The 13,124-nt window shown below is 36.9% G+C and overlaps 1 protein-coding gene across 1 annotated transcript; it reads left to right on the top strand.

Moving 5' to 3' along the window:
• The first annotated feature begins 6,330 nt into the window (after nt 1-6,330).
• On the top strand, nt 6,331-8,828 carry LOC130997728 (probable tocopherol O-methyltransferase, chloroplastic). The gene is made up of 6 exons (XM_057923135.1): nt 6,331-7,083; nt 7,622-7,791; nt 7,872-7,976; nt 8,050-8,253; nt 8,321-8,423; nt 8,504-8,828. The coding sequence occupies exons 1-6, from the start codon at nt 6,717-6,719 to the stop codon at nt 8,611-8,613; spliced, it is 1,059 nt and encodes a 352-aa protein (XP_057779118.1). The 5' UTR covers nt 6,331-6,716; the 3' UTR covers nt 8,614-8,828.
• The last annotated feature ends 4,296 nt before the right edge of the window (nt 8,829-13,124 follow it).

Genomic DNA, 13,124 nt, shown 5'->3' with positions numbered 1-13,124 from the left:
TCTTGGCAATAATCTTATAAAGGCTGCTGATCAACGAGATGGGTCTGAACTCTTCAATTGACCCTGCTTCTTGCTTTTTTGGTATGAGAACCACGAACGAAGTGTTACACCCTCTTGGAATTTTACCATTAGCATGGAATTCCGCCATCACCTGGACGAGGTCTCCTTTGATAGTGTCCCAAGAGGCCTTCCAGAATGTGAAATTAAATCCGTCCGGCCCCGGACTTTTGTTCCCGTCGCTATTCCAGATTGCTTCTTTGATCTCGTTTTCCTCGAAGGGTCGGATGAGCCATCTACTATCATTGTCGTCCAATTTTCTTTCCATGAAATCTGAAGGAAATCGCGGCAGATTCCTTTGTCTTTTCTTGAAGAACTGTTGAAAATGCTCCTTAACTTTGCTCTTGACTATCTCCGGTTCTGAAATCCATTGATTGTTGAAGGAAAGCCCTGACAAATCAATCATCTTCCTTCGACCCGTAATCACACGATGAAAGAAACTCGTATTGAGGTCTCCTTCCCGAAGCCATTTTCCATTTGTTTTCTGATGTAGCAAGCTTATCTTGTTTTTCATCTGTAGAAAGATATTGGCTTTAATTTCATTCCTTCTGATTATTTCGGACTCTTCTAACCCGAGCGTATCATCCAAAGCATCCAGCTGCGAGAGTTCATCTTTAAGATTTTGGATCCTATGTTCAATGTTGCCAAATGAGGTCAAGTTCCATTCCTTCAAAGCTCCCTTCAACTTCTTAAGTTTTTCTTTTACTACAAAACTCCTCCATCCATTAACCCTTGTCTCCCCCCACAATTTTTCCACCAGCTGCGCGAACTCTGGATGGGAAATCCACGCATTGATGAAGCGAAATGGCCTCGGACCCCAATCCGTTGATTTGGTTGTGAGAATTATTGGACAATGATCCGACACTGATCTTTGTACCCCCCGACTGCTGGTTGAAGCCCACACTCTAAGCCACTTCTCATTGACAAGAAACCTGTCCAATTTGCTCTTGCAGGCTCCACTTGGCTGATACCAAGTATACTTCCTCCCTTGGGTACGAATCTCCATCAACCCACCCTCTGTAATAAAATTGTCAAAGTTCCTAATTTCTGCTGAAATGTTCATCTCCCCACATCCCATTCTCTCATTCGGTTTCCTTACGGCATTGAAGTCGCCCAACACACACACACATATATCCTCATTCTGTTCAACAATCAAACCAATCACCTCCCAAAGTGCTGCCTTCTCACCCGAATTTGCAGGTCCGTAAACATTAATGAAACAGGTTTTAATATTACCTTGTTTCCAAACTCCGTTGACGATCACCGCTCCTGGAACATTCCAAGTGCTTGATGCCTCAAAAACTTCTCTATTCCACACACTGGCAATTCCTCCCGATCTTCCGTCGGCCTTCCGGACTGCGAAATCGACGCTATTCGATCCCCACCAGGCTTTGCAAACATCTTCCTTGAAGCACTCCATTTTAGTTTCCTGTAAAAAGCACAAATCGATATTCTGAGCTTTGATGATATCCCTGACATCTTTTTGTTTCACACTGCTTCCCAAGCCTCTAATATTGTAAGACACTATATTCATGGATTCACGATTTGTTCATCTCCCAGCTTTTGAACCTTACTGGCCTTCTCCCTTTGTGCTTCGATTTGTTCAACAATCACTTCCTCCGACAATTCGGTTGTCAGACCCAATTGTTTCCCCAATTTCCAAATTTCGCATCCTTCTATTTTGTTGAGTAGATCGGTCTTATGAGGCGCCTCGTCTCGTTCTTTGTCTCTTCTAGCGGTCAACTCTTCTTGTTCCCCTTCATCTTGAGCGATTTGAGAGATGAAATCCTTCCATCCATTTTTTTCAATTTCTCTTGCACAAGCCTTTTCCTTCTTCTTGTTTCTCCCTTCACATTTCTTCCTCGGTTGAATGTCGTCTCCCCTGTTTCGCATCGAGCTCTCGACCACCCCGGAAGAGGCAAGAACTGTTGAACTGGACTCCAGCGACCCGGAGACCCAATTCTCGTCATTCCTTTGTGCAGAGACGGCGAATTTCGTTCCTGAATTTGGAGCTTCCTCCCTCGGATCCAAGGTTGCGGTAATTGCGGCCACTGTTACAGACAGCCGTGCTTGATTTGTTTTTTGGTTGTCATCATGACTTGTGGTCCCCTCTTCTTGGACGTGAATAGTGGTTTGCTGGGAGATTGATGGAATATTGCAAGGGCCAAGATCATTCCCATCATTCACGTGGTTTGGGAAGTCACAATTTTCTTTATGGAGTCCCACTTCTTTTAGAACCTTTTTGACCCCACAAGGATTCCCCATCTGCATGAAAAGCTCCCCCAAAGCACCAGAATTATTATTAAATTGTAGCCCCCTCTGAGACCCTACTTCCACCCACCCGACATTATCATCCTCGGTTTGGAGCACCCCAGCCACGCTTAGCTCAGGAATCGAAGATGTCTTCTCCTGGGTGACTGAAATATCTTTTTCATGATTGCTTTGTTCCTCTCCGTTACCGATGCATGCCTCCGCCGGTGCCTGAGAATCCGCATCCGACGACCAATCGGACTCGGTTTCTGATTCCTCAAACACCTGGGAGATCTCCAACTCCGATCTCCTCAAGTCGTGCAATTCTTGGATCCTGATTCTAAAGCAGGCTCCTTCGATTCTACACTCCATCACTCTGTCAACCGGTGCTAGCCCTGTAGAGATTTGGATAAGGGCCTCATCCAATTTCTCTTTATGCTTTGTTTTTTCGTTGATCTTAAGAACCATTCCGAAACAAGCACTTGCCGTTTCGAAAAATCTAGGACACCATGCGTGTAGCGGGACTCCGCTCCATTTGGTCCAAACCACGCGTTGCTGCGCTACATCCACATACTTCCAAGGACGGTACCATTGGAACCAGAAGTCACGCCATTCGTCGAGCTCCTGTATCGCCTTCTCCACCGTAATCTCTCCGTTCTTTTGAATAAGCACAAGATTACCCCCCATGGTTGTCACTTTGAGTTTGCCAGCACACTCGCAATTAATCTCTTCTCTAATATCATCCCAGCAAAAGTCAGACTTGATAAACCCAGAGTATGTTCCTTCCAACCACGACTTTTCCGCTTCCGAAGGTTGGAACTGCAACAGTTTCGTTACATGTGTATCCATACCTTTGTTTCCCACCAAGACGTCCTTAAAAGTAGTTCCCATCGTTCGTTTGTTATCTGAAATGATCCCACTTTTTTTAAACTTCGGATTAGCCTCAAACTTCGTCTCCTGCCTTTGATCGCTTGTCACCTCCTTTTCTCTTTCGAATCTCGGTTTATAAACTCTCAGTTTATAACTCCCAATCCAAAGAGAATTAAGCTTTGCAAGAAGGCTGTCTTGGTCATCAACTCTTTCGAACCTAACAAAGCCAAAAGGCTTACCCTTTAGGTCGAATTTTCTCGGACAATATACCTCAACTGGTTTCCGTACTGTACCAAACTTTCTTCTCAGGAAATCCACGCTACAATCTTTAGGAAGATTATTGAAGAAGAAGGTAGTCATTCCATCCCTTCGTTTTGCCAAAACGTCGCCTCTGTCATGATTCCGACGTCCATCAGCGCCAAACCTCTCAGCAGCTCTCCATGCATGAAGGTTAAGGTTCCTAGAGTTTGGGTAATTTTGATGCCTCACCGGAAAACGCTCGGGACGGGACCAACCTACCCCTCTCTTCCTCACCACTCTCCACTCACTCTCCATTACTTTACCAATTCTTTTCTAATCGTGATCTTGCTCATCCCTGCTAAACTAATAATGTTATTTTTCTCTGAAAAAGTAAAAACAATTTGAATACGAAACGTAAATAATTTGGATTGATTTGTAATAAAAAAAATTGACAAAGGAAATGATTTGGTGGGAACATTGGATCCGGATTCACTGGCCAAAATCCAAAATAGAGTTATTTCAGCCAAATTGATGTATTTTCAACTGCCCCTACCATTAATTCTCAAAAACAAAAAAACAAAAAAAAATCCCTACCATTATTTCAGCTAAAGTAATGGAGGCCTTTGCTCTTTGCCAGTTGCCACTGGCTGGCCCCATTTTTTTTTTTATATACTTTTTCTTGCATCTATTTATACTTTTTTATTTGGTTGTTCGTGAATATATGAGTTATGGGTATTGTGATAATTATATTTTTTCCTGTGAAGCCGAGAATAATATATATATATATATATATATATATATATATATATATATATATTTATAAAATTAATGTATCTACTGTTACAGTTAATTTGTTAAAGAAATGAAATATGCGCTCTCTTAAGGATGCATATACCTAAATCGTGCATTTATCCATGAAGATTATACATCCATTGTAGATCTTCACAATCGAATGACTGAAAATGGTTCTCCATTCTCATTTTAAATAAGAATTTTTATTTGATAATATTTCTTATGTCCATAAAATATTTTTCTAATTTTTTCTTTACGTTCATTCATAAAACATCTTCCTACTTCTTTTTTGTGCTTAATCCCACTAACTAGCACTTTTAAAAATTTTCATATATTGTCATTAATGATTCATATAAACCTACTAGCTATCACCACTTTTTCAACTATATTGCCATTAATAATTCATATAAACTTACTAGCTATCACCACTTTTTCAACTATAATCACATAATTTTATATGGTGGAATTATTTATTCCCTAAACACATTCAATAATTATTTTATTAAAATTTATGATGAATTTAAGAACATCCACATCGGTCGACTCATCCGGAGTGACTCGAGTCGATTTTTCGATGAGTCGACTGATGTAGGCTGCAATTGACTCGAGCCTTACTCATTCGGATGAGTAAGGCTCATCCGTTTTTTCCCCAGCGCAGAAAAAAAAAAAATCGTACGTGGAGGATGTGGCGCCATTGAAGGAGGTGGAAGAGGGAAGATGAAGAGGTGGATAGGGTTGTAGATAGGGTTAGTTTAAATGGAGTAGTTGTTTTAATTTTAAAATTATAATTGGGTTGGACTTTTATTTAAAAAAAAAAGAGAAAAAAGTTTGAAAATTTTGTTTTTTAAATCTATGATTTGGGCTATAATTTTTATTTTATTTTAGCAATTTTTGAGCTTCTAATTTTTATTGTAATTTTTTCAATTTTTTAATTTATATTTAAATTCTAATAATTTAAATCAATGTAATTTTAATTCAAGTAATTGTGTTAATTAAATTGATGTCATTTAAATCAAATGAAAAACTAATGAATATCAGTTGGATGAGCCTCCATAATGCAGCTACAAACTCGTAAACGGTCATCTTCTTGAATGAGTCAGTAACTGATTTGATGGATGTGAATGCTATAATATTGTATATTTTGTGGTAGAAGCAAACCCAACTTGAATTCAAGCTCAAACCCTAACACATGGGATTGAAAGGAGAGAGAGAGAGAGAGAGAGTAGGAAGTGATTGGTCTATGAGCTACTGATAGGGAAAAGGTCGATCACACCAAATAAATACTTGCAAATATATGACACGCACAAGCAACAAATACTCAGAATATTCAATAAGTGCCCCTTTCCTAAAATAAAATAAAATAAAATAATATGCTCACTTCACTTCGTCCTATAATAATTTTTTTTTGAAAAGTCAAAAGAAATACTATTTACTTTTTTTTGGACACAAAAATTTAAATATAGATAATTAAAGAATAAAAATAATAAAAATGATAAAAAATTGTGAAACCTACTTTCATTTTGTGAGAAACATAGTATTTAGGTAGAAATGATTAAAGTGTAAAATGGTAAAAATGATGGAATCCACTTTCTTTTTAGAATGTAGATACTATGAGACAATCCAAAATAAAAATGTAGACATTTAAAAAAAAAAGGATTTTATTATTTCTCATTTATTCTTTTCACTTTAAGAAAGAATAATATTATTCTTTTATTTTTAGCATTATATTATAAAATTATCTCTCTTTGGAGTGATTTCCCTCATTTCCTAAAAAGAGAATTTCATTACTTTTCACTTTAAAGAGGAATAATATTATCGCTTTATTTTTTATGTGATAATATTATCTTTATTTGAAATGAAAATGATGAATGAGAAATTGTGAAATTATTTTTTATAGAAAATAAAATATTTAAAGAATAATTTTTTTATTATTATTTTATGATAAATTTATAAAAAAGAACACAGCCCTTTGCATGGTCGGCCACAAGAAAAATAATCTTATCATTCTAACTGGATGGTAACAGTAGACATGAAAGAGACAAATGATGATATTATGGAATGCTATACACCCATTTAAATTTCCTGGCGCAACTTATGAAAGCGTTATATTTCAACTTCACAATTACCTATTGGAATACTACATACCCATTTAAATTTCGTCACGCAAGTTATGAAAGCGTTGTATTTCAATTTCATAAACTTCTGTGAAAGCTTGAATTAAATCTGCATTTAAAACCTTACAAAATAAAACTATTATTCATTGGTGTAAAAACATAGTTGGAATATTTCTTTGTATCGAGATATTCACGGTCAAATACATGAGTGGCTCGTACCTTGAAAAATAAAAAAAAAATAAAAAAACTTTCTGTAATCGTGGACGATTCGTATCTACCAGTTGAACAAATTTTGTAATCAGCTTCATCAATCTCCACTTCTCACCTACAAAAGTGTGCCGTTGGATAAAAAACAGTTTTTAAACTGCTCTCTTCTTCTGAATTAAATAAGGCATGTGGGTGGAAGGAATCTGCAGCAGCGGGTGGCGCAGCCACGGGGGCCACCTCGCCACGTCCGCTCCCACTAACCCAATAAAGCCAGCGCTAAGGACCATTGCCAAAAACGTGACTGTTTCCAAAACCCTCAGGACACGTCGGCACGCGATGAGCGCCAACGCCGCATCCGCATCGGCATCGGCGGAGAGCCTGCGGAAAGGGATCGCGGAGTTCTACGACGAGTCGTCGGGGGTGTGGGAGGACATATGGGGAGACCACATGCACCACGGCTTCTACGAGCCCGCCTCCGACGTCTCCATCTCCGACCACCGCGCCGCTCAGATCCGCATGATCGAGGAGTCCCTCGCCTTCGCCTCTCTCTCCGGTGCCTCTCTCTCTCTCTCTCGATTATCATATCATAATATACAGTTCTGTTCTAGTCTGTGGACTGTGGTGAGTGATTTGCCCTTTTTTCTGAAAATAAAAAGTAAAAAATTATTGGTGGAAATAATATTATTAGTTGTTTCCACAATAAGGAAATGAGCACTCGCTGGGAATGCGTTTTGCATGACAAAAGATTGGGAAAGTTTAAAATGAATCTGGGACGTTCGTTTTTGTGTATGCAATTATTGTGGATCACAAGTACGAGTATTTCACTATCAAGTTATAGACATGAAACTACTTATTAGTTGATATATACTCATCACATATCTTGGATCAAATTCATGAGGAATTTGTTATGTTTTGTACATTCATCAGTTAAAAGATGGATCAAAATTTTAGGTGGAAGTCGAGAATAATGGTTCTCTAATCTTGTAAGTTCTTGGTGGGTTTGGGGAGTTTAGAAATTTAGGATGGCAAATCTTGAGAAAAGAAGAAAAATGCAATTGATGATGATCTGATTCAATTGTATAATGTGGCAGATGAGTCGAAGCAGAAGCCAAAGAATATTGTTGATGTGGGATGTGGCATAGGAGGCAGTTCTCGATATCTGGCAAGAAAATATGGGGCAAATTGCCAAGGCATTACCCTCAGCCCTGTCCAAGCACACAGAGCTCAACAGCTTGCAGATGCTCAAGGATTGAAGGGCAAGGCACGTCTCAACTCTTGCTAATCCCAACCCAATTAGCTCATCACTTCACTGCTAAACATGGATAATGATTGATGCATCAGGTCTCGTTTGAAGTTGCTGATGCGTTGAACCAACCCTTCCCCGATGGCCAGTTCGATCTGGTTTGGTCCATGGAGAGTGGAGAGCACATGCCTGACAAGAAAAAGGTTTTGCCTCACTCCCCATGCCATATTCTTGTATACCACCATACAATACATATTCATTTTGTGATGCTTCTAGTTTGTGAACGAGCTGGTGCGTGTGGCTGCTCCTGGCGGAACCATAATCATCGTCACATGGTGCCACAGAGACCTATCTCCCTCCGAGGAGTCTCTGCGGCCAGAGGAGAAGAATTTGCTAGACAGAATATGCCGCGCTTACTATCTCCCAGAATGGTGCTCCACTGCTGATTATGTCAGCATGCTCTGCTCCCACTCTATGGAGGTACTACTTCATCTTGCTTCTCATTTCATTGAAATGGAAAATCGAATCATATGTTGTGGCTGTGCAGGATGTGAAGTCTGCAGACTGGTCTGACTACGTTGCTCCCTTTTGGCCGGCTGTTATAAAATCGGCGTTGACATGGAAGGGCATCACCTCGTTGTTAACCAGTGGTAACTCGGATCGCCCTTCTCTGTAAGTATTCTTCGCCTTTTTTCTTGCCTTGTGTGATTTTTCGGCCCGTGTAAATCAGGTTGGAAGACTATAAGGGGAGCGTTGGTCATGCCATTGATGATCCAAGGATACAACAAGGGTCTCATCAAATTTGCTATCATTACTTGCAGAAAACCAAATAGGCCCTAACTCTTTCTTGTGTTAGAATGAAATAACATAGCAGCCAAGCCATTGCTGTAAAATGGTGATGGTTACACATAATATATAGCTTAGTATGCTGTGATCATATTTGAACATTTGAAGCTGCCATCAATTCTTAATGCTCGTCTTCTTAGGTATAGCATATGTAATGCAGTTTATCTTATGGAGTAGTTTATAATCAAAGGGTAATTCCTTTCATTTCATCAATGTTTCTCTATGTGTGTGTGTGAGTCCGAAGGCTGCTTCGTCACATCGGCATTTGTTCACAGTATAACAACTCTGTTATTTGCAATGTGCAAAGATGCCACAAGATATCTGCAGGTTGAGAAATATTAACGCGAGCATCACTTTCATGGCTTCATTATGCAATTTTGAGGTTCATTATGATCTGCATTGGGCTTCAAAAATGAAACAATGGCAGTTTGTGTAGGATAGATGACATGAATAAGTAGATTAATAGTAAGGGGCTGTTTGGTAGATTAGTAAGGATTCGTCTCTGGATTTGTTTCCAGGAAATACATACAGAAATAATCGGGGAACGTTTTGGTAGAGAAAAAAATATCGAGAGAGAGAGAGAAGGGGGAATGACAATTTCTCCTCTCTCTTTCTACATATATATGTCTATATGCATTATACCATGTGATATTTAAAGGGAACGGAACGCAGTTGCAGTATTGGGAAAACAATAGTAATTCATTTGAAAATTACTAAATAAGGATGAAATGTGCTCCTCAATCAACATCGGGCTCAACAATTGTTGGCTCAGCGTCACTCAGTCGTCACCTATATTTTCTTTTTTCTTTTCCTTTTTGTTGGATGCATATTTTATTGATATTCTACATTAAAGTATGAATTTGCATCCGTTATTCTATTTTTAACTTTACATTAAAATGATTTTATCAAAAAAAAAAAAAACTTTACATTAAAAAGATATAAACTTTATATAAGAAAAGTATTCGATTGTGGGTTGTTTCTCTCTGGTTGAACTCCACGTTAAGATTTCGATTAATGTTGACGTTGTTCTTCTCCATTGTCTCAATGATTTTTTTGAGTTTTCCTGCAAACAAAGAATACGGTAATAGAAAACTATCGTCAAACGCCTAGCTTGGGTTCCGACTTCGCACAGACGACGTCATTTGTTGTGCTAAAAAATATCGCTTCTAATGGAAAGCTAAAGAACATGTGAATAGTGCGAGAATATAGAAAATCTTGTATTGAATATTGCGTAAGGTTTGAAAGTAATTAAGCACTTGTGAATGATGATTTTATAGTGAGGTTTACACGTATTTATAACTAATACATTGAGAATTTTATTAGGAAAAAATACTCATTGTGGACTTATAATTGGACTCTAATTCTTCATATTTATCTTGTTCTAATTCGAATATATGGGGCTATTTTTGGATATCGTCAGGTTTGCTTTAATATTGCGGATAGGGATGTCAATCGGGCCAGCCCACCGAGTTTTTGGGCTAGCCCTATCGGGTTCCGGGTTAGTCGGGTGCGGGCTAATCGGGTTGGAGATTTTTTCGGGTTATAAATCTTCAACCCTAACCCTAAACTTTCGGGTTTCGGGCTAGCCCATCGGGCTAATCAGGTTAAAAGCGTAAAAATAAAATTATCATTTGTATTTTGTTATTCCTAATGATCTAATGTATAATGTATAAAATATAGTACATAGATATTAAAGATATAAATTATATAGCAAAACATGAAATGCAAAAATATAAAATATTCAAGATTACAAAAACAAAATTATATTAAAATGAGATAGTAAAATTTAACATGTATCAATGCACTAGAATCAACTGGATTATTACTGAATAATTAGTGGAATTGCCATGCACGTCTCATTGATAGAAAAAAAAAAATTTGGTATCACTTTAAAATGATATACTAATAATTAATTTCTAACTAATGAGATACTAATAATCAATTTCTACAAAAAATCCGTAATTAATTTCACTTTTTTTAATGAGATTACACACACACATATATATTCTAACTAATTAATTTCACTTTTTTTAATGAGACTACATATATATATATATATATATATATATATATATATATATATATTTAAGCAAATACAATAGATCTAAACATAGCAGAAGTTGTAATTGGATGCATCAGTCACAATTCCGTCAGCCCACCGGGTTTTCGGGCTAGCCCTATCGGGTTCCGGGTTAGTCGGGTGCGGGCTAATCGGGCTGGAGGTTTTCGGATTGTAATTTTTCAACCCTAACCCTCTAATTTTATCGGGTTATTCGGGTCGGCCCACGGGTTTCGGGCTGCATTGACATCCCTAATTGCGGACTTCAAGGGATGCATATTTGTCACGACCGCACTTGCTAAGGATAGCAAATTCGGGGAAACCGCGACTAAGGGAGGGAATTTAGGAGCGGGAGTAAGAAAGGGGCATATTCGGTTTCTTGATGACTCGACTTGTATAAGGAAATCAATCGAAATATCTAGATATCAATGAAGGCCACAAGGGGACCGTACATAATATTATCCCAAAACGGGGTACTCAATATTTTTAGTACATTATTAAATAATACATATTGTTTGACATAATATCTTAACATAATCAGTGTTCGCAGCGGAATAACAATTTGAGTATATGTATGAAGACATATACTCTACTCTGAGGTAATCATCCTAGTTTGACAAAGCTCCGCTTGCACACTACATCCTCGATCACTGCTCAACCTGCACATTTATAAATACATGCAGGGCTAAGTACAGGAGTACTTAGTGGACACTTGCCGAAATTTACATACATGCATAATATTTTATTGTCAAGCCTTTCAACAGTAGTAATATACGAGGGTTTTCCTTTAAAGACTCGTATTTACCAAACATAATATCATTTCTTTCATCAATAACCCGCGCAGGTATTTTATATCATTAATTACCATATCAGTAACTCGTGCCGAGAGGGAGGCCTCCCTCTACGGACACTATGATCGGCCAACCCGCTAGATGACTCACGATCACAAGGTGTACACTAATTCCGAAGGGATTTGCGGTCCCATCCAGAATCCGAATTCGATTAACATCAGATAGGCAATTAATAATAAAACATAAAGCATTTAGGCATTGACAATATCATTTAAATTCATAAGCATAAAGTCTTAACAATTCTAATATATAATTTTAGTTTATACGTAGAAAGCCTACCTGAATAGCAGACTCACGGTTTAGCTCTAACTCTGGTGCTTGACCTTTAATCCGAGAAAATAAAATAAGATTCTAATTCTCGAAAAATCTCAATAAATGAGGATGCGTGAAATGATTATGCATGACTCATATTCCTTTAATTAAATTATGAGATGCTAATCCTATTTAAGGAATTAAAGCTCGTCTTATGAGGTCGGATTATTAATCTTTAATAATCTACTCATCTTAAAATAATCTAATTCACTTACTAATTAATAATTAGTAAGTCTTAAAATCTTCTCTAATTAAATTTTATAGAATAATTATGAAGACCCAATTAAAATAAAATAATCAAGGCCCAAAAGGAATTTAATTCGAGCCCAAAAGAATAAATTCGAAGCCCAGTGCATTAATAATATTAGGCCCAACATCAATTAATTTCTAGAGCCCAACAAATGAGGCCCAAGATAATAAAATCATGAAGCCCAATAAGTGAGCCCATCATCACCCTAAAAAAAAATTAGTAAATTTTAATATTAATCACTAATTAAAATAATTAGGATTAATAAAGAAGCCTAAAATAATAATTCTTATTGGGTTAAATAAATAAATTTCATTGGACTTAATCAATTAAATCGTAGGAGCCCAAGTAATATAAATTCGAGACCCATTATTAATAAATAATAGGAGTCCAAGTAATAATTAATGTGGACTGGAAAGAATTAATCTTATCTCGTCAAAACCTTAAACTCAAAACATTATCACATAACTATCATTTAGGTTCGAAACTATTTATTCGAACATCAACATGCGCATTAATCATAACTCGTTCTATTTATGACATCAAGTCAAATATTCCGTCATTTAAAAAAAACAAATCCTATAATATTACATAGATAAATTATATCATCATAGATCATGCTTTCTTATTTTTAAAATCATTTAATCATTTTCAAATAATCCATATTAATAAGTCATTTTGAAAAGAATTAACTTAAATGAGAGTTTAACTCGAAATATTTCATTTTATAATCCATTTATAAATACTTGAAATAAAGAACTCCATTTAAATAATTAATTTAAAGGTCAATATATAATTAAATTAATCAAGCTCAATTTAAATTAATTATTAAGAGCTCAAATAATTTAAATAGATATAAGCCCAAATTAATTAGATAAATTAAGTCTATCATGTTTTTCTTTGAATAAGGCCCAAACAATTTAATTAAAATAGGTCCAAATCCTTTAATTAAAAGAAGCCCATCAGATTTTATTTGTAAAGGGCCGAGCCCAAACATTTAAATCGAAGCCCATCTGTTAATTAAATAAGGGCCCAA

Source organism: Salvia miltiorrhiza, chromosome 8 (genome assembly GCF_028751815.1).
Source record: "Salvia miltiorrhiza cultivar Shanhuang (shh) chromosome 8, IMPLAD_Smil_shh, whole genome shotgun sequence".
NCBI lineage: Eukaryota > Viridiplantae > Streptophyta > Magnoliopsida > Lamiales > Lamiaceae > Salvia > Salvia miltiorrhiza.
The sequence above is the reverse complement of the archived record's forward strand: the minus strand, read 5'-3'. Positions and strand labels throughout refer to the sequence as shown.